This window comes from Mirounga leonina, unplaced genomic scaffold (genome assembly GCF_011800145.1).
Source record: "Mirounga leonina isolate KUSES-001 unplaced genomic scaffold, KU_Mleo_1.0 Mir_115, whole genome shotgun sequence".
Classification (NCBI taxonomy): domain Eukaryota; kingdom Metazoa; phylum Chordata; class Mammalia; order Carnivora; family Phocidae; genus Mirounga; species Mirounga leonina.
Genome location: NW_023270268.1, coordinates 91,589,804 through 91,615,702, shown reverse-complemented (window position 1 = coordinate 91,615,702; position 25,899 = coordinate 91,589,804). Strand labels below are relative to the sequence as shown.

Here is a 25,899-nt window from a genome sequence, read left to right as displayed (position 1 = left end):
AAGTGGCAGTGCTGAAATTCAAACCCAGGTGGTCTAGCCCCAGAACTTTGTTTTCTTAACCCTACACTATGTTGATGGGGCATCCTAACTCAATCAACGTCTATTTATGTCATCCCCGTCTCCTTCTTTTTTTTTTAAACGTAATTTCCTGGCAATGGCACGGTGTCTGGCCATGATGCATTAAAGTCAGTTTTACTGGGTCAGATAAAATAACACAGCATAAATAGGGTTTAAAAAATATGTGTTTATGTTTGTGATGAAGAAATGACAGCTGTCAAATAATTTGAGAGCTCCTGAAGCTGAAAAAGAAGAAGAGAAATAGAAGGTATGTGGTGAATAGTGAAGAATCAGGTTACAAGAAACACAATTTGGGGAAAAGAGAAGAAACCAGACCAGTGAAATTAGGGGTGACCAACGCTCTCCTGTCGCACACTTCAGGGAGGGGCAGGCAAGCAGTGTGAGCTGTCCACAGGCAGGAGATGGGGGGCAGCAGGCCTGAGCTCCTCAGCTGGGCCTGGAGAAACCAAACAGAAAGGATCCTTACTCAGTCACGCATGAGTCAAAGACAAAGTTCCCTAGCTTGAAAGGGGGCAGAAGCGAAAGAACGCTGGTAAGTGAACTAGAAGTTTCTAAGATCCTAATCTGACCCATGTTGAAATGTTTAGCCTCTGAGTTTAACAAAGATCTAACAATTACCAACTGAATGCCAGGCACATGGCACCGTGTAAGGTGTTGGGACCAGGGCAATAAGTAAGAATCTGCCCAGCCCTCAAGCACCGAGACAGGAAGTCTGGAGGGAGATGAGCTGAGGGAGGTGGTCCCAGAGGACTCTGAGAGTCCTGGAGGGGACAGGTTAATGCTGACAGAGGTGGGGTAAATGGCAGGGACGGTGTGGGAGGGGTGGGGACGCTGGTAGTAGCCTTGATGGATGGATAGGATTCAGAGCAGAGGGTTGGTTGGGTAGAGGGCACTTCAGGCCATTGAGCAACTATCAGCCGGCAGTCGACAGTTGGCAATCGTCGGCTGTGCAGAAGAGGACTCTTGGTAAGGATCACGTCAGAGAAGTGAACCAAAAGTGAAATAAAATCCCATGATCTCTAGGGAAATTTCTGAGTGGGAGACATGTGTCAGTGTATGAATTCCATGACAATTAGAAGTGAAACCCCTGAGAGCATTGTTCACATTTTTCAGTCAAGATTTGTAGGGGAGTCTACAGGAAACCAGGGTGTCAAGAATATATAGGGAAGAAGATGCAGAACCTCTAAGATGGATTTGACTCCTCTCCCAAGCAATTCTCCCCAGGCTATCTCTCAGATGTCTGCCTCTCTGTTGCCATCGCCATCCTATGTTCTGGCCCTTGGTGCCTCACAACCTCACTGACCATTTCAATGGCCAACACTGTTCTCCTGGCTTTGTATTCTCAAGTCTCTCAGAACGTGAACGTTTATGAAACAGCTATATTCTGCCAGGTTCTGTGGTATGCACTCAATGCAACTTCCCTTAGCGCTGCTCTGGGATGCACCATGTTCCTGCTCACTTCCCATTGCCTTTTGATTAGAGCTCAGATTCCACAGCTGGTCACTAAGAGCCGTTGGTTCTCTTCTCCAGCCATGCTTTTCTTGTAACTTCCAGCCTTGGGTCTTTGACTCAGGTATTTCTTTCCCCTGGATTGCTTCTGCCTTGCCTAACTCTGTCCTTGAAGGCACGGCTCAAAGTCAGCTTCATCATGAATCCTTCCTGATTCCAGAAATAGGAAGTGGTATCTTCTGCTGAACTTCTGTAGGTCATATAGCGGTTTCAGCCACTATTGTAATGTTTTCCACAATGGAGTGACAGAGTGCTTATTTGTATATACGTCATGGATCCAGCTACATCTTAAACTATTTATGGGCCACAAGAAGCCTATTTACACAGGGACTGAGGAGTCTTCTGGGAAAAGATTAATCCTCAGAGGAGTCAGGCCTTGGTGGGGAGGGGACAGGGTGCCTATGATTCATGTCTCTCCTTTGCTAGAGCTCAAGCTGCTTCATGACAGATACCCTGAATGATTCACCTATTGAAGTATGTGGTGCCCAGCATAGTGTTTGACAACAAGTGGATATTTAATAAGTATTCATGAGATAAAAAGAGTATTTACTATCTTCTCCTTAGAGCAAATCTGACTATATGTCAGATTTTATTGCTGAAAATATTAAGCTATACCCCAGAGATTTTCTTTTCACATGTGTAACCTCTATTGTGGGGTTAGTGTAGGAGATTCACAAATCTATATCATGTCAAGAATTTTCCATAGAGGGGCGCCTGGGTGGCTCCGTCAGCTAGGCGTCTGCCTTTGGCTCAGGTCATGATCACAGAGTCCTGGGACTGAGTCCCGCATTGGGCTCCCTGCTCAGCGGGAGGCCTGCTTCTCCCTCTCCCACTCCCCCTGCTTGTGTTCCCTCTCCCACGGTCTCTCTCTCTGTCAAATAAATAAATAAAATCTTTAAAAAAAAAAAAAAGAATTTTCCATAGACTGAGTAAATAAGATGCTTTGTACCAACATGTCATGCTAGATTTCAAATACATAAAGATACCATTGTGGCGAATTTTAAAAATCCACAAATTTATCTAAAAACCTTATAGGAATCCAGATATCTTTTGCCATTATGTATATCATTAGATAATAAAAGCACAACTTCTACCAGGTAAGGTCTGTTCCTTTTAAAAACAAAGACAGGGCGCCTGGGTGGCTCAGTTGGGGTAAGCGACCAACTCTTGGTTTTGGCTCAGGTCATGATCTCGTAGTCCTGGGATCAAGCCCCACATCAGGCTCCACAATCAGCACAGAGTCTGCTTGTCTCTTCCTCTGTTCCTCCTCTCTTGTGAGCTCTCTCTCTCTCTCAAATAAATAAAATCTTTAAAACAAAACAAAAGAAAACCCAAAGACACACACATCAAAAGAAGTTCCCATCCTGTGAAGCCTCTGGTATGCACCACATGTGTGTAACAATAGCCCTGCCTGGGCGGTCCTCTAGCTGAGGGGTGGCACGGAATCCCAGATAACATTGAGTCTCAATTTACAATGTATGAGCTTTTTTGTTGTTTGTTTATTGCTTCATTTATTCTCCACAGTAGCCCTCAAGGGTTGACAAGAGAGCCATCTAATTTCTCAAAATGGACAGGGGAGAAATATATTGTGAAATATGTGGGGACGAGACAGAAATCAAACAAGAAAAGAAATACACAGTGTAATTTCAGGGGAAAAAAAATGAGAAAAGAACGTAAGAGCTCTGTGGAACACACTGGAACACAGCTCTATCAAGCACATAATTGGAATCCCAAAAGGAGAAGAAGGAGAAAACAAGACTCTGAAGAGAGTCCAAGCAGAACAAGGGGACAGAAGGTGATGGTGAGGTGAGTGGGTATCTTAGCTGGGATGGTGACAGGGGCTGAGAATGGAATGGCCAGAAGAAGTCAGCCAGGAGAAGTTATGAGGGAAAAGCATTTTAGAGAGAAAAAGCATCTGTAAAGGCCCTAATATAGAAAGCAGCTACGTATGCCTAACAGGCACCCAAAAGAACAGTGTGGCTGAAACATGATACATAAGAATGAGATCAGAATGTAATATGGCTGAAGGACAGGCAGGTAGGGCTTTCTGGCTTATAAGTGGCCAGAAGAATAGGACTCACCAATCATGCCTTTTGCTTCCCCCCCCCCCATTTCCCAGTCTCTTTAATCAACAAAGCACAAAGCTGATTATTAAGTGGGTCCACGTGACTGCCTTTAGTCAATGGACTCTGGGCAGAAGTGATGTGTACGTATCCTTTCTGGGCCACAGCATCAAAAAGCTAGCACTGGAATGTCAAACCATTTCTTTCTTCAGGTGACAGAGCCAGAAGGTCAAAGTAGATTGAATCACCGAGTTGCAACATGATGACAGTTACCCTCATGAGTCATGCAGACTCTCAGTAGACTTTAAGAGAGAAAAAAACCTCTGTGCTATTAATAAACCAATCCTAATATCACATGGTAAGAAGTTTGGATTTTATTCTAAGTATAATTGGAAGCCATTTGAAATTTTGAGCAAGAGAGTGATGAGATCATATACATGTTTAAATGGCCACTTTGCTGTTTGTACAATAGATTATGGGGAGGAGAAACAGGAGAAATCAGGGGACCTGTTGTAAGTCTGTTGAAGTTAATTTAGGTATGAAATAATGGTAGCTTGAAATTAGTGGTGGCAGTAAAGGTGGTGAATTGAATTCAGGATACATTTTGAAGATAGGACTAAGATGGATAGAAAGACTCCAAGGTTTTGGGCATGGGCAACTGAGTGGAAAGAAGACAGAGTAGGAGGTAAGGTTGTTGGGATGGTACTCAAGAGTTATAAAGCTGTTTGGTTTAAAGATCTCTTCCAATGAATAGGAAAGAAGAGAGAAAATACTTCCTAACTCCTTTTACAAAGTCAGCATAACCCTGATATCAAACCTGACAATGATATTACAAAATACATAGATGTAAAATTCCTTAAAAAAATATTTGCAAACTAAGTTCAGAATAGGCAAAGAGGAAAATACAATTTAATACAATTGGATTTACTCCGGGATGCAAGGTTATTTTAATAGTCACATGTCTATTAATGTAATTCATTAACAGAGGAAGGGAGAAAAATAATCTCAATAAATGCAGAAAATCATTTAATACAATTCAATACTCATCCATGATTAAAAAAAAAAAAACCTCAGCAAATTAGGAATAGGACTTCTTTAATCTGATAGGGGTATTATGAAAACCTAATAACACACATCATAATTAATGGTAAAATATTGAAAACATTTTCCTTAAGGTCAGGTATGAGAGCAGAATGTCTTCATTATCCCTTCCATTCATCCCTGTACTGGAGGTCCTACCCAGCACAACACGCATCAAAAGAAAAAGAAGGAGAAGGGGGGCAGGGGCAAGGTATAGGTTAGGAAGGAAGAAATAAAACCATCATTATTTACAGATGATTTATTTGAATCTATGGAAAATCCTGAAGACTCTATGGATTGATGATTAGCATTGATAAATTATATAAACATTTGACTTATAACAAAGGGGACACTGGACACTAGTGGGGATAAGATCATTATTTCAGTAAATGGTGCTCTGTCTATTGGATATCCACTGGAAAATAAAGAATTTAATCTTACTTCATACCATACACAAAAATCAAATCCAGGTTGATTGTAGATCTAACTGTGAAATGTAAAACAATAAAACATCTAGAGGGTAACATAGAAGAATATCTTCAGGGGAGGAAAAGATTTTTTTGAACATGACACAGAAAGGACTAATGATAGAGAAAAAGACTGATAAATTACTACATTGAAATTAAGAACATATGTTCAGGAGTGTCTGGGTGGCTCAGTCAGTTAAGTGTCTGACTGGTGATTTTGGTTCAGGTCATGATCTCATGGGTCGTGGGATCGAGCCCCGTGTTGGGCTCCATGCTCAGTGGGGAGTCTGCTTGAGATTCTTTCCCTCTGCCCCTCCTTCACTCGTGCTCTCTCTCTCAAATAAGTGAATATAAATAAAACTTAAAAAAAAAGAACATGTTCATCAAATGACATGATTTAGAGAAAAAAGAGAAGATTCACAAAGTGGGAGAATATATTTGAATATAAGCAATGAAGGACTTTTAACTTGAATATTTGAAGAATTCTTTTAGGTCGATAAGCAAAAGCATACAAACAAATAGAGAAATGAGTAAGAATAAGAATAGACACTTCACAATAGAGGGTATCTATATGGCTAATAAAAATATGAAAAAATACTCAACCTTATCACTCTCCAGGGAAATGAAAATTAAAACCACAACAACATGCTGCTACCTACACCCAAATGGCTAAAATATTTTTTGAAATGACAAGGGTCAACCATTGGGAGGATGAGAAACATCTAGAACTCACATTGCTGGTGGAAATATTAGTTGGTACAATCAGGGAACTGTTTGGCAGTATTTACTGTAGTTGAACATTCACGTACCCAATACTTGAGTAATTTCAGTCCTAGCTATAGGCCACAGAAATGTACACGTATGTGCACCAAGAAATGCTTTCAAGAGTGCTTATACCGGTGCTATTCATAATCACCCCAAGCTAGAAGCAACCCAAATGCCCATCAGCAGTAGAGTGGATAAATAAATTATGGTATATTCATGCAACAAGTAACTGCAACAGCAATTTTGCCATCAGCAACACAATGAACAAACTATTAGAGAGAGAGGGAGACAGAGATGCCCAAGGACTCCCAGCTGTTTCGGTCCTCAGCCGTTTGAGTGTCCCCAGACTAGGTCCCAAACACGAGTGAAGTCTTGGAGATGACTCTAGCCCGAGCCACTATCTGAACACGACAGCACAAAAGACCTTGAGTGAGAATAGCCCAGCGGGGCCCAGTCAAGCCCCACGTGCATCAGCAAAATAAACTATTTTAAGTCACCATTTCAGGTATGAATGTTACACAACAATGGATAACTGGAATATATGCTGAAGTATTTAGGGAAAAAGTAAAATAGAAGGTGTTAAATTTATAAACCCACTTTGAAGTGTTTAAGGAAATTTAATTAACTGAGTTTGTTAAAGTCCCCCTAAAAACTATTGTTTAATGCTAGGGTCCTAAACAGAACAAGAGATTTGTAAGTTGAACTTAAAAGCTTAAGGGAAAACTAGGTTTTTAAATTTCTACTTCCATAAATTGAATCTAACTGGAAAAAACAACAAACAAACAAGCAAACCGTGAAAACTTCTTGGCTAGCTGACTTCAGAGACCCTTACAGACAGTTCCAAGAAACAACATAGGGACAAAAGCCCGAGTGATTTATTGAGTGCTTACGAGGTGCCACGCCAGGTCTGAGGTGCGTTACCTAAGTCATCTCATTCGATGCTCACAACAACCCTGTGAGATGGGTTTCATAAGTCCCAACTTTACAGGAGAGGCTCAGAGAGCCTATGGGACTTGCCCAAGACTCTGCAGTTAGTGAAGGATGGAATCAGTGCTTTTGCATTTTTGGGTGCCTTCTTCTGGAAGGAATGCTGGTGAGGGCAAATCTGCACAAGTTGCTGGGGGCCCTTGGAGTAGCTGTAGCACTGATGTCTCCTGGGTCTGCTCCGACCTGGCCCATGAGCCTTCTAGTGGGTACGACGGGGTGGGCACTCAAGTGACCCTCCTGTGAGGATTCGTGTGGCCGGAGAAGAAGGTAGCCTGTGGATCCTTAAAGTTCAGGAGTGTGGGTTGGAGCCAAGGGGGCCTGTCCCCTGGACATAACTTTAGAGTAACTATGGAGAGGAGTTCTAGAAGCTGTGGAAAGAAAAAGAGGCAGGATTTCAGCACTCTGGCTCCAGCTAGCTTGCCTCACTTCCCAGCGTTCTTTTCCGTTTTATCTTCTTCTGCTAATTCCCACTGTTTTAGCTGGACCCAAGGCCTGACATGGTAGGGGCAGTTGTATCCTTGAATCATTTCATTCTAGAAACCAGCTTTGAAGTTATTTAGCCCAACCTCGCGTTTTATAGGGGAAGAGACCAAGAGATCAACCCTCAGTGCTTCCCATGAAAAATCTACAGAACTCTTCTTCCTATCTGGCACTACTGAACGAGTTTCCAAAAAGTCTGTATGGCAAAATGATGAGTTTAATAAGGCCCCCGTCTTTTATTTTCACACAGAGACAGGTAGGTGAACGAGGCCTGCACAACACAAGCAGGGGGACGTCGGGGCGGGCACGGCGGCAGGCTGCTGTGAGCCAGGGGCTGGGAGGGAGCCGCTGCTCCAGCCGAGCTGCCCAACACGGGGCCTTGGCGGGGAGAGCGGTGCTACCACCCAGACACCCAGAACCCGAGGCCCCGGGGCAGCTCCTGCCATGCCACGGTCAAGGGCACGTTTTCCACTCCCGGAGTCTTTCCAGTGGTTTCTGCGGGAAAAGTGCTGTTTAACAAACCCGACAGCTACAACAGCACCTGACAGCCGCCGCAGAGAGAAATTGCACGCGATGGGTAGAGCGTGACTAGTGGGTATGGTGTGATGGTGTTCTGTCTCCCCCTGAGCCAAGGAAGGAAAAGAGGTGAGGCTCTGGCCAGTTGTCGGTTACTCAGGGGCCGAGGAGCTCATTGTGTGTGTTTTCTCTGGGTCTCCATCTTTTTGCTGGCCCTTTTGTTCTCAGGGGCCTCTGCCAGTTGCCACCTTCCCTGGAAAGCCAGACTGGGAGGAAATGAGCGGAAAAATCGTGTGCCTCTGACAGAGGGAGAGGGAGATTGCTAGACAATTCCACACACAATAGGATCATGAAATACCTTACACATTCATCCAGCGCTTCACAAGTTACAAACTACTTTTGTATACATTATCTCAGTTACTCCTCACAGCAACCTCCTACCTGTCTACCTATTAGTAGGTGTTAATTATCTATGAGACTATTAGTCCTGTTCTGCAGATGAGCAACTGCTCTTTATGGTGGCTGAGTGACAGAACCATGGTCTTAGAATCACAGAACTGTAGCGTCACAGAGCTGGAAGGCACCTTACCAGCAACAACCCAGGGCGTTCTTCTCTCAGAGCCGGAATCAACCTGTAAGGCCTCTGAGATCCCCTCTTCTTCCTGCTTGGCCTCTTCCAATGGTGAGAAACTCACAACTCTGTGAGGCATCCCATTATTAACACTGCGCAAAGCCCTTCAGCCCTTACCTCATTTGCCCTCAAGAACTATACCAGAGGAAGGCAAATTCTAATTCCCCTTCTTTTTGAAACGTGGGGCTATCGCTCTTGCTCATCTCTTCCAGATTAAACACCTTCACTTCTTTCTACTGTTACTCATGATGATTCATGATGTAGTTACCTGGCACAGTGCCTGAAATACACAGTAGATACTCAAATGTTTGGTGAATTGGTTCTCTGGCCCTTGGTACTATTGTCCTGGTCTTGTGCTCCTTCCCTGACCGCAATTAGCCTCCATGTTGTAATCTGCTTCTCATTTGCTTGCTTATTTATTTAAATAATAGGGAGAAAGGCAGTAACGTATGGTTTCTACTTTCAAATCACAGTTTTCAGAATAACTTGGAAACATAATCAAAATCGGCCAAATTTCAAACAGCTTTCAATTAATTTGTGCTAACAGACTTGTGATCTGACTTCACTGCTCACTCCAGAGTTGCATTCACTGAGCATCTCCTGTAAGGAAGACACAAAATGGAATGTTGTGGAGAGCGTCCCCAGAATTCAAGTGTGTCATGAAGGCCGGGTTAATGGGAGGTCTAACTGGAAGACCCTGCATGAATGCATTATGCTGCAGTGCTGCTCTGTCCATTAAAAGAAACAACATTCAATTCTGGGTACCACCAGACTAAAAGATGCACCGTCTTGAGGGTTGCTGGAGTGGTGGGGGGTGGGAGGGATGGGGCGGCTGGGTGATAGACACTGGGGAAGGTTTGTGCTATGGTGAGCACTGTGAATTGTGCAAGACTGTTGAATCACAGATCTGTACCTCTGAAACAAATAATACATTATATGTTAAAGAAAAAAAAGAAGAAAAAGATAGCAGGAGGGGAAGAATGAAGGGGGGAAATCGGAGGGGGAGACGAACCATGAGAGACGATGGACTCTGAAAAACAAACTGAGGATTCTAGAGGGGAGGGGGGTGGGAGGATGGGTTAGCCTGGTGATGGGTATTAAAGAGGGCATGTTCTGCATGGAGCACTGGGTGTTATGCACAAACAATGAATCATGGAACACTAATCAAAACCTAGTGATGTAATGTATGGTGATTAACATAACATAAAAAAAAAAGAAAGAAAGAAATATAGACCAGAATAAAGCACCATAAAAAGCTAAAAAAAAAAAAAAAAAAGATGCACCGTCTTCCAAAGAGAGCTCTAATGGAAGCCCAGACTATTTTTAGCAGGTCTTGGTGTGAGGGACAAGCACTGTGTCATTGTGATGAAGCTGTGTCATTCTCAATGAGGCTGAACTCAGCCAGCTTCTTGCCTCTTATGTAAGTGCTGTGCCAGGATGAACAGCACTGAGCTTATAATGCTGGTAACTGCAGGGCCAGGGAATAGAGGGTGAGTTGTGCCCTGTATAAAGGACACAGTAGTAAATCGCTACCAACCACAAAGGACTATGCTTACTCATTAAAGGAATAGCCCTAGAAGGGGCCTGATGGCAAATTAAGTCAAACCAAGCACCCCAAAACACAAGTCCAGAAAACGATCTCCGGTTTAAAGTACCCCATGATCACAGACTGAATTGAAAGCCATCTGAAATTTGTACAACTTGACCAGGTTTTCAAGTTGCTCTCAAAATTCTGTGGTTTGGACGTAAATAATATGTTTTTTCCTTTCTATTACCTAAATAAACAAAACATTGAAAAACCTACTCTCTTTATATTGCCAGTACCACTACTTTAGAAAGGGAGTTATATGAGCAGTTTTCTCCTCTCGAGGTTCAGAAAAACCTGGATTTGAAAGGAGGTATTTTCATATGAGAGTCTTAAGGGTGGAGGAGCTTTGAGACTGAGTGGTGACCTCCTTTCACATAGAACATCCGCACTTGTCATCACACGGTAGGGGGTAGACTCTTCACAGGTGCAGCATGGAGGGAACTTCTAATCAAGCAGGACCCACCATTCAGCAAGCAGGACAGTCCCAAGTCAAAAGAGAAATAGTAGTAAAATATGGCAGAGGATTCTTGCTGAAAGACACTCGGATGTCCTGGGGCCCGTGTCCATTATACTGCTGACTGTTTCTCTTTTCCTCTTCCGAACAACTCATCCATTGCCTTCTTACATAAATCCATTAAGACCTTTGGGGTCCAGCTGGTCCAACACACTCAAGCACAGAAAGTGAGGTTTGGAAAGGTCATGTGGTTTGCAAAAAGTAGCAGACCCAGACACGGAAACCAGGACTGCAGGCGCCCAGTCTGGCTCTCCTTCTGGTTTATCATGCTGTGCCTCCTAACGCCTGGGAAAACTCATGCAGGAAACGTGTAGCCACCTACAGCTGGGAATATTCACACCTTCACTCGAATGGTTTTATCTACAGGCAGAGGGAGAGGTACTAATCTTGGAAGAGTATGGATTAAAGACCAAGATGAGGGTGCAGGGTAGTTTAGGAGAAAGAGCAAGGCAGGAAAGTGGGGAAAAAAAGGAAAAAAAGGTAATAGAGAAATACATGAATGATAAAAGTGGGGAAAATGTAAGGGACAAATATGGAGAGGAGAAATTACCTAAGAAAAAGAAAAGGACTTTTTCCTTCTCCTGAGCAGCAAATGCAGGCAACTAAGGACTGAGCAGAAGTCAGAAAGAGGGAAGAAAAAAGAGCAAATAGAACCAGGAAAAGAAGAAACCAGGAAAAACATGAGAACACCAAGAGCTACCAGGAGTGAAGAGTGTGTACAGGGGGGTAAGCGTGCTGGACAAAGAGAGGGATCCACAGAATGTGACCCATATGCATGGATGGGGGTGGACAAGTAGGACAGTGAGGATTAGCACAATGGGAAAGAGGTGATGAGAGTGCTCAGGGCAAATGGGGGAAGTCAACGAGTGATCTTGAGTCCTAGATAGATCCATGGAATTACTCCAGAATCAGCCCAACTATGGTTCTAGGGAGTGGTATTACAGGAGACGACAAATTCCATATCTATCAAACAAGACATCTAACCTCTTATCATTCACCTCCCCTGCCTCTGTCATCATTTACATAATTTGTTTTTACAAAACAGATAAACATTCACTCATTCACCTTGTGTACCCTGGAACCCTTCCTCCCTGGGCTAGTTTCTTGAAAAATTTGTCAGTGCTTCCCAGAGGATGACGGGTCTCGTGGGCCCCTGCATCACACACACACTTGGAAAGGCCTTCCCAACTGGCAACAGTGGGATTTTCCTCAGGAAAAGCCAGGCCTCCGCCATGGCCAGGTGGAGTCCCAGAGGAAAATGTCACAGCATTGTGAGAGCAACCAGGGGGAATGTGAGAGCAATTTCCCAGAACTACTCAGTATAGCCTTTCTTGTACATTCTCCTGAGCTGTGAGGGAAATCCTGCCCTTCCTGTTAGGTCCTCCCACGTTAGTGCCCATCCACCTCACACAGGTGTGGTTTGGGGGAAAGCCAGGCCATATGATTAGAATAACAAAGCAGCACCCAGTCCTCTGCCTGAGTAAGCAAGGTACTCTCCACTGGGGAAGAGGAGAGCAAGGTGGGACATTTTCCTCCAGGGTGATCAGCCTATATCACATGCCTCTTTGAAATTTGTGATTTTAACAGAGCTAGCTGCCAACCCAAGCTAAAGAGTGACTGCTTTCTAGAGCTGCCTCTACGCTAGGAAGAACGGATAGGAATTAGAACCATGGCAGCATTTTTTCCCCTTTAAAACGCACGCCACAAATAAAATCCCCTTTAGCCCTAGCTATCTAAGGCCTTAACTCTTCACACAAACTTGCAAACAATTTCACAACCATTCACTTGCTCAAAATGTCAACCAGCCCACTTTCCAAAATGCAATCACACTTAATAAAAATGAGTTTAAAAAAAATCCCTCATGCCTTGCATGCACCTGGAATGAGTCGCTACTGCAAGGTTGGGTTAATGCCACTTTCTGGGAGTCCTCTGAGAGGACAGGCTCCATGAAAGAGTTTTTTTTGCCCTTACAGCCGAGTTAAGGCCAACTGTTGGCAGGAAGGCGTGGCAGTTACCTTCTGAGTACTTACACAGGATCCTGAGCCGGGTGGCTGGGCCCATGTTAGTTCTCCCTCACCTCATGTACTCCCCATCACTCCTATAATCCATGAACGATTCTGATCCCGACACCTCCTCAAAATCCTCCAGCACCAGACTGGTGGAGTCCTCACCCAGGACGCCGCTGTCAGGCCTGGACATCCTGGCCCGGGAAGGAGGTGCAGGGGGGCCGGCAGAAGCCGGAAGAGGAGAGCGAGGGGGTGTTTGCTGGGCGGATGAGGCCATGGCTGGTTCACGGGCTTCCTCATCATCCTTCTCCGACTCTGGCCCTGTATCGGAGGCCGCAGGCCCCAGGACATGGTAGAGGCTGGGGAGGCGGATGTCGAAGCGCAGCCCAAACTTGGCAAAGAGCTTGTCATTGAGAGCGTAGAGCTTCTCTGAGATGTCATAGCCCAGCAGGGCTGAGAAGAGGTGGGAAATGTATCGCTCTTTGGTCAAAAGAAGGTGGAGACTTTTCCGGGGCCAGGAAATGTAGCTACACGGGGTCTCGGCAGTCAGAGTGACCTGAGAGGGGTCCAGAGAAGAGAGTGAAGGTTTAAATTAGACTAAACGCCCATGCTTAGCACAGAGAAATATACAGTTACTCAACAAACGGCTGCACTTTTGTTGAAGAAACTGTGGGAGCGCCCACCCTGGCCTCGCCTGGAGGAGGTCCAGGGAATGACTTGTACTTGCGTGCTCTGATATGGAGGGTGTCCTTGTCAGCAGCCCTGGGTCCAGCCATCCACTCACTGGGCCTTCACCCCCTGGAGCCTCAGCTTCCACGCCCAGTCTCCTCAGCTCTCACATTCTGTGGTCCCGCGGCTGATACCGTTAACGGCTAAGGGAGGTTCTGAGTCTGTTATGATCTCGTGAGAGAGACGGGGCCTCCTACTGCCCTGAAGATAGGCCGGCGCGCTGATGACAGTTTGTTTTGAGAATAAAGAAGGAGAATATATTGCAGGAGGGATTAAGGACGAGTTGGAAAGCAATTCAGTTAGAGAAGAGCTTCTGATTAGGCATGCCAAACTGCATCAAGTGGCAGAATGTTGGCCTGGAATTCAGGCCCAGGGAGCTGCTCTTGACGTGGCCACGACAAGTAACCAAAGAGATCCGATGGCTAAAGTCAGAAGAAGGGCAGGAAGGAAGAGGAGCTCTTAAAAGCACAAAGTCGAGGGCACCCCACTCTCCATTTATTTAGCCATGTAGGGATTTCTGAGCACTCACTGCGGGCCCACGACGCAAAGCTAAATTGCACTTGCAGGGTAGGAAATGTGTGCCTGGCACGTAGCAGGTGCTTGATAAATCCTTATTAAAGCAATGAGGAGTGGTAAAGCTAGGCTTACTAGAATAGCTTAACTAGGATAGTAAAGGAATAGGGTGTAGAATCACACAATTTTTTATAATCAGATTGGCCACAATACTTTATTTATTTAAAAAAATTTTTAGGGCGCCTGGGTGGCTCAGTTGGTTAAGCGACTGCCTTCGGCTCAGGTCATGATCCCAGAGTCCTGGGATTGAGTCCCGCATCGGGCTCCCGGCTCGGTGGGGAGCCTGCTTCTCCCTCTGACCCTATCCCCTCTCATGCTGTTTCTCTCTCTCTCTCAAATAAATAAATAAATAAAATCTTTAAAAAAAAAATTTTTTTTTAAAGATTTTATTTATTTATTTGAGAGAGAGAGCATGGGGGGGCAGGGGCAGAAGGAGAGGGAGAAGCAGGCTCCCCACTGAGCAGGGAGCCCGACACTGGGCTCAAACCCAGGACCCCAGGATCATGACCTGAGGTGAAGGAGATGCTTAACTCCCTGAGCCTCCCAGGCGCCGCATGGCCCCAATACTTTAGAAATGAGAAGGCCAGCAGGGCTCATGATGAAGATTTGTGAATGAGGACAGCGGAGATGATAATGATGATGACAGCAGCTAACATTTATTAGGAGGTGACCGTGCGCCAGGCATTGTGTTCAATTCTTCATGTGGATTTTCTAAGGGTAGGGTTGACTTCCAACCATCCTTTATTAGGGATCTCCTATAATCCTTTTAATTCCTGCATTATGTCCCAGAGCTCCCACTACCCTCCTCTCCTCTCCCCTTCTGCAGTACCCTGTGTCCACTTGCTTCACTCACTTCCTCCCCTCTGCTTCTCGCCCCCTAATCCCCAGCACTGAAGTCGGGACCCGAAATTACCTCATCAAGCCTGGGAGCTGGCTTCAAGGTCCAGCCTTACCCCTTTACCAGCTGTGTGGCATCCTACAAATTACTTAGTGTCTCTGAGCACGCTGCCTCAGGAGAGAAAATGCTGCAAGTAGTACCCACAATCTGCCCCTTCCTAGCAGTTGAGCAAGGAGCTGTCGCTATCTGCCGGGGCCCATGCTGGAGGGGCGCTAACAGTTCCCAAACAAGAAATCAGAGTCCGGACCCTGAAGGGGGTGAGTGTTAGAGTCACTCTGGACGTGACCAGCGTCCTTGACATCAAACACAAAGACCATGGGCATGCTTATGAACATGATCTTACTTCCTTCCATCTTAAAATAAATCAAAATCCTTTTTCTCCAGCTCGCTTCTTTGGCTAACTACCACCTCATTAGTTTACTCCCCTTCTCAGCAACATTCCAGAAAAAGAGTAGCCTGTATTTGCTGTCTCCAGCTCCTCTCCTCTCACTGTCTCTGAAACCAGCAAGGCTTTGTCCCTTGCAGTCCACACCCACTGCTCCTGGTAAGGTCACCAGTGACCTCTACGATGGCGTGGGGCATCAGTTTTCCTGGTCAACCCTGCTGAAGCTCCCTCCTCTTTGATGCGCTTTCTCTGCGTGGCCCGCAGGGTGTCTGGCTCTCTTGGGACAATCTCCTGGCAGCTCCTCTGAGACTTCCTTTTGATCTCTAGCTCCTACACACTAGAGTATCCTAGGGTCGGTCCATTCTTAAACACTTTCTCTCTCTAAACACACTCACTCAGTGATCTCATTCAATCCAATGGCTTTAAATATCATCTGTATGCCAAAACTCCCAAATCTGTATCTCAGGCTCAGACTTCATTCCTTAATTCTAGACTCAAATATTCAACTGCTAGTGCAGCATCTCCATTGAAATGTCCATAGATGACACAGATCTATTATATCCAAAAGTGAACTTCCTCTCTTCCCGCCTAACTGATTCTGCTTGTAGGCTCCCTTGTTCCAGTTGACAGCAGCTCCATCTTTCCAGTTGCTCAGACCAAAAGCCTTAGAGTCTTCCTTGATCCTCTTTCTCTCACACACACTACACCGAATGCATTAGGAAATCCTTTTGGCTCTCTTTAGAAGATTTATGCACCGACCCTACATGATGTGGTTCCTCATCCCGTCTTTGACTTCCTCTCCTGCTATTCTCTCCCTGTCCTCTCTCTGTTCCAGGCCTCCTTTCTGCACCTCAAACATGCTAGTCCTTCCCACCACAGGGCCTTTGCACTGGCTCTTCCCTCTGTCTAATATGCTCTGCCCTCAGCTTCTCAGAGCTCACACTGTCACCTCCCTCAGGTCTTTGCTCAAATGTCACCTGCTCAACAAAAGACTTCTATGACCACCCAATTTAAAATGGCAACTAGACCTCTCTTATACCACTCTATTTTTTTTTTACTAGCCCTCATTATCTTTTAACATATTACATAATTATTCATTATGTCTATGGCTTATTTTTTATCTCCCTTACTAGAATGCAAATTGCACGAAGGCAGGGAACTTCTTCTGTACTGTTCACTGATACATCCCAAGCACCTTTAACAGTGCCTGGTATATAATAAATGCTCAGTAAACATTACTGCAGTGAATGAATGAGTCAGGTAAAGACCACAAATCTTACATGCTGCAAAACAACCGAATGTCACTTTCTCAGGTCCTGTATAAAGTCCTTCCTCAAAGGTCTTCAGGAAGCCTGCTTAATGCTTGGTTCCATATATTATGCATATGTCTGTAATAAAGTTTTGACAACCTTTTTCTCTAATTCTCATTTCAGAGGCTGGTTAAATGGATTAAATGAAATAACATATGGAAAGAGGGCTCGGGTCCAGTAAGACACATGTAAACTGGGGAAATAATGATGATTTCTGTGTGACGCCTTCTATGCTGTGCTCTTGGTGACCAACAAGAGGGCACAGTGCTGAACAGTCAGTAAGTTCTTATTTAATTGGATTGCTGAGAGGTGTGATGGAACATTGACTCATTTGTGGTAAACACAATGAGAATTATGCTTCAGTCACTGTGGATTGCCCTATTAGTCCGCAAAGACTGTAATTGCAAAAGGCAAGGACAGGATGAACTATAACTCAGGACAATGCCTGACATTTGCAAAGAGGAAATGGGACTTTACACAGCCAATAACGAACGTGTGGATCTCATTGCTCCCAAAGGAGGTGCGCACTAAAAATAAAAATGGGAGGAATATGACGGTAGCTACATTCCAGACTGAGAGGCCATCCGGGGTTATAGCCTCTCCTTTCAAGCAGAGCTTAGGGGAGGACACCCGGCTTATCCCCCACCTGTTGCTCGGTGTCAGTGTCAGAAACAGAGGCTGGTCTGGCTGGCTCAGGACCTGACTCGGCCCTCCTGGAGGTTCTTAGGGGCCTGAAGGAGTTCTCATAGAAGGCTGTTGGACTGGTTGGAGAGGGTAGGGGTGTGTGTGGTGGGAAAGGAACTTGATCAGTGGAGGCCTAGGGCTGGTGGCCCAGCAGTGGGATCGGGATTACCCCTCAGGGTCTGTCCTCATAGAGCCAGGAGTCAGGCTGGGGCAGAAATAGGCCCAACCAGGTGGTCCTGCCTGGCATGTGTCTATTCTGGGGTTAGTTCCTATGCTGGCTTGAGGGACTCCCCAATAGAAGTGGTAAAAGTCACATAGCACCCAGTACTAGCGAACTATCTGGACAGGGGAGTCCCTATGATAGGGTGTGTGTGTGTGTGTGTGTGTGTCTGTCTGTCTGTCTGTCTGTATTCCACTCTACTGGTGTCCTGCTCTTTTTAAAAAAGAAGAGTAATAGTTGAGCCAGGCAACTTCACTTTGTCACTTTCTAGATGAAGACCTTGGGCAAATTGCTTGATTTTTTGGAACCTCAATGTCCTTACCTGTTAAATGGGATAATAATAATATCCACCCCCGAGGGTTGTTGTGAGAATCAATAAGGCAACATAATATTTAGTGCCTGACACATAGTAGCCATTCAGTAAGGGAGAGCTACAAAGCAAAGAACCAAGTTTTGAAGGACTGGCAGAGAAGAGAGCAGGGCCACGCAGCCAGGCCCCCACCGTGGAGCATGGCAGTGACTGCCTCACAGAGTTCCCTGAGACACCAGCTGCCCACTGCCAAGCCAGGTCAGCAAACCTTTACTGAACACCTACTGTGTTCAGGGTACTGTCCTTTGGAGTCTGGGAATAGAGGGAAGAGGAAGCCCAGATTTCTACCTCAAAGAGTCAGGAAAGGAAACCAAATCGTTAGAGCAGAGAGCAGTCTGCGCCCCAGTCAGCATAAGTAAAAGGAATAGAAAGTCACACAGACAGAAACCCAAAGCTGTGGGGATTAGAAGCCGATGAGGTCAATCTGGGCAGGCTTCAGAGGAAGTAAGCTGCCATGGCCTCGTTTGGGAGGGCGGAAATGTATTTCAGAGAGAAGGTAGGGTAGGGGCCAAGCATGGCCATTGTAAAACAGTGGGATGTGTTTAGAGAGTGTGGGTTTTTATGTTGTGGTCAGGGGGTCTTCCTGAGTTTTTGGCCTTGGAGTGACATGGCCTCTCAAGGGGTTAGCACCTCCCTGCCTCCATCCCCTGCCTGCAGCCCAGGCCCTCTTTCCACAGAAGGAGAGCGCTCCCACCCCTAGCATCACATTGGCAGTGGTTCAGAGAAGAGATGTGGGTGGGGAAAGCTGGAGGGGGGCATATTCCTGGGTCACAGTGGGACAGGGTGGGCCAGAGCCGCCACAGGCTCTGGATTACCTGGAACACTCCCTCCTCCGAAGGCTGCAGCGATTCCCACTCAGGAGAGTCCATGAACTGGTAAGGGAAGATGTAGTGCAGAAACTGCCCATCCTGGCTCACACGAACCCTGGCAAAGGGAGAGAAGAGACTGTGTGGGAAAAGGAAAGTGGCCACCCAAACCCTCTTCAGTTGAAATTACGTATTTAGAAATGGAAAATGGTTAGGATCCAATATGGGCTTTTTCCTCTTTCCCCTGGAAAACTCAGAGTTTCAGCTTCAACCTCTCTCTAACACTGAGTTATACCAGGAAAGGAGGTGTCTCTAGCAAACAAAGGGGGGGGGCAGATAAAGAGATCTCTGAGGTACACTCTGTCCATCGGGAAAGAGCTATTGTTCCATTTTTTTTTTTCCCCTGGAGCTTTACTGGCTAAATACACGTATGGAATACCTCCTGTGTTCCTGGAGGTCTGGAAAAGCAGAGATGGGTATGATCTGATCCTTGCCTTTAAGGATTTCACAATTTAGTGGAAATCCCAGACGTGTAAATTAGTGTGTGCCCTTGTGGAACCGGAGACTAGAGGAGGGAGAGAGATTAGTTCTCTTCAAATGGCAGACTTCTCAGAGATGACATTTGAGCTGACTTTTGAAAAATGAATAGGATGCTGAGAAGCCAATGAGGATGGGGATAGATGGTGGTGTGGTAGTCTGTCTTCCCCTATCTGCTCTTTCCTTTCCTCCACAGTACTAGAGTTTTAGCGGGGATTGCGGCTGATCGGCTAGAGCGCATTTCCCTACCTCCCTTGCAGCTAGGTATAGCCACGTGATTAAGTTCTGGCCAAATGGGATATTAGCGCTCCAAATCTTGCTCCTAATGAATGGCTGCATATATGCATGCATACAAATTACCAAAGACCATCACCAATTAATAAGCTATTGCCTTTTGTCTGACAACTTAAGATGGAAGACAGAAGGGGATGTAGCTCTCACACCAAGCCAAGGATGTGGTGTCAGCCCATAGTCTCCGATGGCAGAAACACAGGTGCTCCTACAAGACCAGGTGATATATAGAGATAGCCGGGCAAAACTTCCCTGAGTAATAAAAGATACAAGAGAAAATGAAGTGCCATGCTCTCCTACCTCAGGGTCTCCACATAGTCTGTCCCCTCTAGCTGGACCTCTTCCCAATCTCCACCATCTCCTCAGATCTCAGCTTAAACATTCCTTCTTCCAAGAAGTTTTGTTGACCTCCCCAGAAAAGTTAGCTCCACCAGGTACATGCTCTGACTGCACTTTGCATTTTTCCTTGGAAACATCATGTCTATGATTCGCCACTATGTCAGGCATTATTGATTTTCTTGATAGACAGTAAGAACAGTATTTTTCATATTTTAACACTGGATCCTTAGTCCCTAGTGCTTTTAATAAATATTTTTGAAGGGGAAAAGTAAGAAAAGAAGGTAGGAATGGAGGGAGAAAGGAGAGAAGAAAGGAACAGATTGAATTGATTGTGTGAACTCACTTGTGTCACCATAAAACGGGACTAACATCTCAAGGAAGAGCTTCTCGAATACAGGAAGAGAGATAGCAGGAGAGAACAAAGCTGCTGCTGGATGCACCAGACCCTCTTACCAGATCCTCAGGCAAGGGATCTGACCACTTGAGCAAACTACGAGGAGTGTCATCATTTAAAGTATAACATCTAATGAGCCCACATGGCTCCCTGAAGCCATTTAAATTGGTATATTATGCCCTTTATCATTTAAGTCTCTTCTTCCTTCTTGATCCCCTGGATGACAGGTATTGCCTCCCACATGAAGAGCTTAGACAGTTAGTTCTAGGAGGCTGTGCATGAGAGAATTCTGTAGGAGAGAAACTCACCAACAGTAAGCCCAGCTTAACAATGTGACAAAGCTTGGGGAAGTCACTTGGCCTTTCTGAGTCTTAAAAGGGACTGGTTGCATATATTAAAACAGAACAGAAAGGGCATCTGAGGTTTCAGCAAAGGGCTCCAGATGAGAGCCTGCACATGATATGGGGGAGGTCCACCCAAGAAGTCCCTACTTCCTGGCACAGCGTTCTTGTACACCTTTGAGGTGTTGGGTACCTCAACTGCCACCAGCCCAAGGTAAAATGATTCTCCTTTAAAACTGGAGCCTGGTCGGGCACCTGGGTGGCTCAGTTGGTTAAGCGACTGCCTTCGGCTCAGGTCATGATCCTGGAGTCCCGGGATCGAGTCCCACATCGGGCTCCCTGCTCGGCAGGGAGCCTGCTTCTCCCTCTGACCCTCCCCCCTCTCATGTGCTCTCTCTCATTCTCTCTCTCTCAAATAAATAAAATCTTTAAAAAAATAAAATAAAATAAAATAAAATAAAATAAAACTGGAGCCTGGTCACAGACAGGAAGCCTCTTCTCCCAGCTCCAACTTAGCAAAATTGAGACAGGATGACATGGAAAGATAATAAATAAAACTCTTACTCCAAACCTTGAAAAGCAAGAAAAAAACCTGTCTAATTTCTGACTCAGGTTTTTGATGCTAAGTATACTAGGAAAAGCCACACTGAAGGGGCAAGCCCACCTCTCCCCGTCACAGGGAAGGGGTCTTCTACAAATTCATGGTAAATTCATCATATTAAAAATAGATTAAAAATATCATATAATAATCATACACCATACAAGTGCTGCGGGCCTTTCTCCCACCTGTCTCAGCTCCCTCCTCTGAACAGAAGAGCAATGGGCAGCAAATAACATCCTGGATCTCCTGAAGGAGAACATTTCTTAAATTGTCTTTATTTTAAAGATTTTTATTTATTTGTTTGTCAGAGAGAGAGAGCACAAGCAGGGGGAGCGGCAGGCAGAGCGAGAGGGAGAAGCAGGCTCCCCGCTGAGCAGGGAGCCCGATGCGGGGACTCCATCCTTGGACCCTGGAATCATCACCTGAGCCTTAATCGACTGAGCCACCTGGGCATCCCAGATTGTCTTTATTTGAAGCATGGAACTGTAGGCGGCAAACATTTTGGCAACAGTCATAATGTACTTCTGTTTACACATGTATTTCTTTACAAATCATTCCATTTGTTTACACTTCAATTTATTCATAAATGAAATGAAATGTCTCCCCACAAAAGTCTCATAGATCATTTAACCCAGGACTCTGAGACCAAACAAAATCTCACGTATACCTAACGCTTTTGATTCTACACAGTAGTACAGAAATGCGTGTTATTACTACCAGTAGTCATTGTGGTACCATCATCATCATTCTGAAACTCTTTTTCCCCTTTTTTTCCCCACCTTGGAATCAAGCCTGCTGATAAGATTACGATCTTACCTTTTCTATCAACTTCTCCTGGTCTCAAAAAAGCAGGGAAGGAAACTGAGAAAATAGCTTTTGAAGTACTTTGCTTGCTTTCCATGGAGGCAGCCCAAGTGTACCAGGTTACATAGTTTACTGTTTGATGCTCAGCCCCACATAGAAGTCCCACTAGGGCAATATTTCAAAGATTCCACAACTGCCTCCCAAATGTACAGCATGGAGCCCCGTGGTATTTGTTCAGAAGATGTCAGCCAATGGCCAACACTCATGTATAGGCTGATTGGGCATACACTAATCCTGACTAAGACCACTTCTGCTAATTTCTGCTGTCACCCGTCCTAAGAGGAATCAGCCAGGTATCTCTACCAAATCCTCAATGAGACATGTATGGGCATCACTACTCTTCCTTCACTGTGTGGTCTTCTTGGTACTTGATCACTGGTTTGTAAGAATCTCAATAGAACAAATAGGAATGGAAAAGTGGACAAGGAATATTCCCTCTCCCCACCTCGTTGTATACCAAATGGCTTTCCCACAGAGTCTATATAGGATATCCTCAACATAATTGGGGCTCTTTCCTTGATGCCCTGGCAAGATATAGGCACTCTTCCCTGCACATAGTCAGCACTTAGGAAATACTGAATACATATGGAAGGAACAAATCAGCCTTATTGAAATGTTCACTTTTTCAAAGCTTACAGAGATATTGTGGCAGCTTAAGCATGACCTGCCGATGTGTGTAATGCGTGTGTGTGTGTGTATGCATGTGTGCGGTCATTTTAGACCCAGGCTCAAGAAACACTCACCCCACACCTCCTAGCACCAAGTGCACACACAGTCCTTCCTGCCAACCGAGAAGCTATCTCATGATCTTGTTTCCTCTTGGAAAATGCTAAGAAAGAGGAACCAAACCCATGCTTAGAAAAAAAATCTGTTTTTGTTTGTTTGACTTGCCACATCCTTCCCTCAATGGAAGGGGCCTCAGAATGGAAAGGGACACACTAGGAAACGAGAAGCATGGGCAGAGGGAGGAAATGCTGAGCCGTGACGGAGTAGCTTACCGGCCAGAGAGTAGCAGGGACAGGCGGTCGATGGGTGTCTCGCCCTCCACAGCATAAGTCTGCTCAGTGGCCAGAGTCAAGACCTGCTCCTCACAGCAGTGAACAATCTCCTTGTACACCTGCAGAGGCACCTGCAGGGGTAGACACAGTGTCTTGTAGAGGACTTCGAACTCCTCAGGGAGGGTGTTCCTGCGCAGGCGGTAGATCAGGTAAGCCAGCTGGAGCAGGCAGGCCATTGCCAGCAGGAAGCTCCAGAGGATAATGTCCAGGCCGCAAGCATCAAACCAGCCCCACATCACACAGCACACGTAGCCCGTGCCCAGGAAGCCAAAGAGGTAGAAGCATCCATACACCCCGCTGCCCCCCATGAAGCCCAGGAGCAACAAGCAGTTGGCCAGATGGTAGACTGCCCCTTCCAGATCCCGCTTCCAGCCAGCGCACACGGGGCCCTGCCAGAGAAGCTGGCTCACGGCCTGGCTGTTAGCACTCATCTTCGGGGTGTCTCAAAGTCTTGCCGGGGCTCTAAGATTGTCCCCACATAGGAAATTCAAAAAATGGATTAGTCTGTCCTCCCAGGAGGTCTCCTCACATCCGGCTTCTCGCCACCAACTCCACCTTTCCTGAGAGGAATGCCTCCAGGAGCTTTGGGAATAAATGGCAGAGCATAGCACACTTCATGGAGGATTTTTAAACTTGTTTTCCCCTCTCTGTTTCTTTCAGCAAGGCTCTGGCCCTCTCCGCAGAGCTCTGGCAAGCTTCCTTGGCTCCAGGTTTCTTAGGACAGTCTTCACATTTGGCTCTCAGCAGCAAACCTAAATTGTCCCGAGGCAAAGCTAGGACTCTGGGGCTGAAAACTTTAGCTGTGAGGGATAAAGTGGCCACATCCTGCTCTCAGTTGTCCCCACCAGAATGAGGAGAGCCCAGCACGGGATGCACACTTGTGTTCCATTTGGAATGCGTCTCTCTTGGCACCGGAAGAAAGGGTGACCCCAGATGCATACCATGTTTGGAATTGGAATCCAAGAGGTACTGGCAGTGAGAAAAAACAGACCAGGCACACAGGCAGGCTGGCAGGGCACTTAACATATCTCCCCAGAGGACAAGACCTCGGGAGCCAGGGAGGCAGGCGGGAGAACAAAGGAAAAGTGAGCGCAGAATTTACCACAGTGCCTCAGGCAGGATACTGTTCAGAGTTCCTGTGGGGAGGGCTAGGGGCTCTCCTGGGGTAGGAGGACACATCAAAGTAGGAAAGTAGGGGACTATTATAAGAAAAAATCCTAACAGTGAGAACTGGAAAATCCCTCAGAGCCTTTATTAGGTCACATTATAAACATCACTAGGCATTTATTTGACACACATTAAACAAAAATGACTATGCAAAGCAGCTCTTTGAATTCTAAGCTGAATTTCTCCTGCTTATGTCTGGATCTAGTAATAGTTAATACAATGGTAATACATTACTCAGACCATCACTCTACCCATTATTTGCAAATTATAATAACTGCCACCTATTAAATACCTACCAAGGGCCAGACCATGATTAGGTATTTTACACACATATTATTTAGTCATCACACAACCCTTCCAAATAAGTATTGTCTTTCTTCTAGATCTGAAGGAAACTGAGGCTCACAGAGGTAACAAGTTCCCATAGGCAGTTAAGTGGTCCAGCCAGGATTTGATCTCAAGTCGGACTCACTGCTGTGTGCCAAGTAGTTTGCACAGTAAGTGGAAACAGACTAGATCCATGACTCCCAACCCGACACGCTGCCCCCTCCCGGAAGTCTGATGATGTCTAAGGAACTTCTGGATGAACCTGGCATCTATTTTGGGTCATCAGAAAATAAATCTGGAATATGCAAACATTAAGACATGTCCCTCCGGCTTCCAAATGACTCCTTGATTTTTTCCCTTGCTGCTAGTTAATATTTATGATCAGTATTCCTATTGCCCCTGAGATGGGGGGACAGGTACTCAGTAAACCATCTAGAACTATTTGAATACTCAATCCATAGGGACTTTTATTATACTGCTGATAACCTAACTAAAATTAGTGAGAAATTAGAAATTGGCAAATATGCCGAGGAGTAGAAGTTTCAATTCAACAAATATTTACTGCTGCTTACTATGAGCCAAGCACTTAGAGAATCAGATTCCTAAGAGCTTTCACTCTATCAAGGGAAAGATACTTCAAAAAACAATGGCAATTCAGTGTGTGAAGCACAGTAACTGAGTTAAGCTTAAGGAGAAGTAGCTGCCTGGAAGGAAGAGTGGTGTACAGGAGGGAAGACGTAAGAGCTAACACTGGATTTGGGGTGTAGGCATTGAATGAACCAGGTAGGTAGAGGGAGAAGAGCATTTCTACTGGTGAGAACGGCAGAAGCATAACCACAGAGTTGTGAAAATGCAAGGCATGTTGAAGGAAGCCAGTTTTTTCTTTTTTTCAGATTTTATTTATTTATTTAAGAGGGAGAGGGAGAGAGCAAGCAAGCGAGCATGGGGGCGGTGCAGAGGGAGAGGGAGAAGACTCCCTGCTGAGCAGGGAGCCTGATGCAATGCAATGCGATGCGATGCGGGGCTCAATCCCAGGACCCTGAGATCATGACCCGAGCCCAAAGCCGATGCTTAACTGACTGAGCCACCCAGGTGCCCTCTTTTTTAAAAAATTAAAATCAACTGACCAACAGATGTGTATTTTATTCCCTTCTTTCTAAAGTTGAGGGGGTGAAAATCGGTGGTAAAGGAAAAGACCTGGAGCGCCTAGAGAAGGAAAGGCCCTGCCCCCAGTCTTCCTCACAGCAATGACTGGGATGTCATTTGAGCAGTAGAGTTTGGGGATTTCCATATGTTGCTTTTATGTCAGCTGCCTGCCTCC

At 45.5% G+C, this 25,899-nt stretch overlaps 1 protein-coding gene across 5 annotated transcripts; it reads right to left on the bottom strand.

Moving 5' to 3' along the window:
- Nucleotides 1–5: 5 nt before the first annotated feature.
- On the bottom strand, nucleotides 6–24,382 carry POPDC2 (popeye domain containing 2). Of its 5 annotated transcripts, XM_035000095.1 has the most exons (5): nucleotides 23,025–24,382; nucleotides 18,669–18,777; nucleotides 12,850–13,240; nucleotides 394–514; nucleotides 6–299 (listed from the first exon to the last, which is right to left on the bottom strand). In XM_035000095.1, exons 1-4 carry the CDS (start codon nucleotides 23,513–23,515, stop codon nucleotides 435–437), a joined length of 1,071 nt encoding a protein of 356 aa, XP_034855986.1. In that variant the 5' UTR covers nucleotides 23,516–24,382; the 3' UTR covers nucleotides 6–299; nucleotides 394–434. The 5 variants fall into 5 exon arrangements, with proteins under 5 accessions (XP_034855986.1, XP_034855985.1, XP_034855983.1 ...); XM_035000094.1 differs by having other exon boundaries at nucleotides 7–514; XM_035000092.1 differs by lacking the exon at nucleotides 6–299 and having other exon boundaries at nucleotides 429–514; nucleotides 12,709–13,240; nucleotides 23,025–24,381.
- Between the last annotated feature and the right edge of the window lie 1,517 nt (nucleotides 24,383–25,899).

Bases quoted from the DNA above. Each gene is read 5' to 3' on its own strand.
- POPDC2 (XM_035000092.1), bottom strand. From the start codon at position 23,515: ATGAGTGCTAACAGCCAGGCCGTGAGCCAGCTTCTCTGGCAGGGCCCC. The intron at 18,778-23,024 runs GTAAGCTACTCC...TCCCTTTGCCAG, and splicing joins TCCCTGCTACTCTCTGGCCG to GGTTCGTGTGAGCCAGGATG. The intron at 13,241-18,668 runs GTAATCCAGAGC...GACCCCTCTCAG, and splicing joins CGGAGGAGGGAGTGTTCCAG to GTCACTCTGACTGCCGAGAC.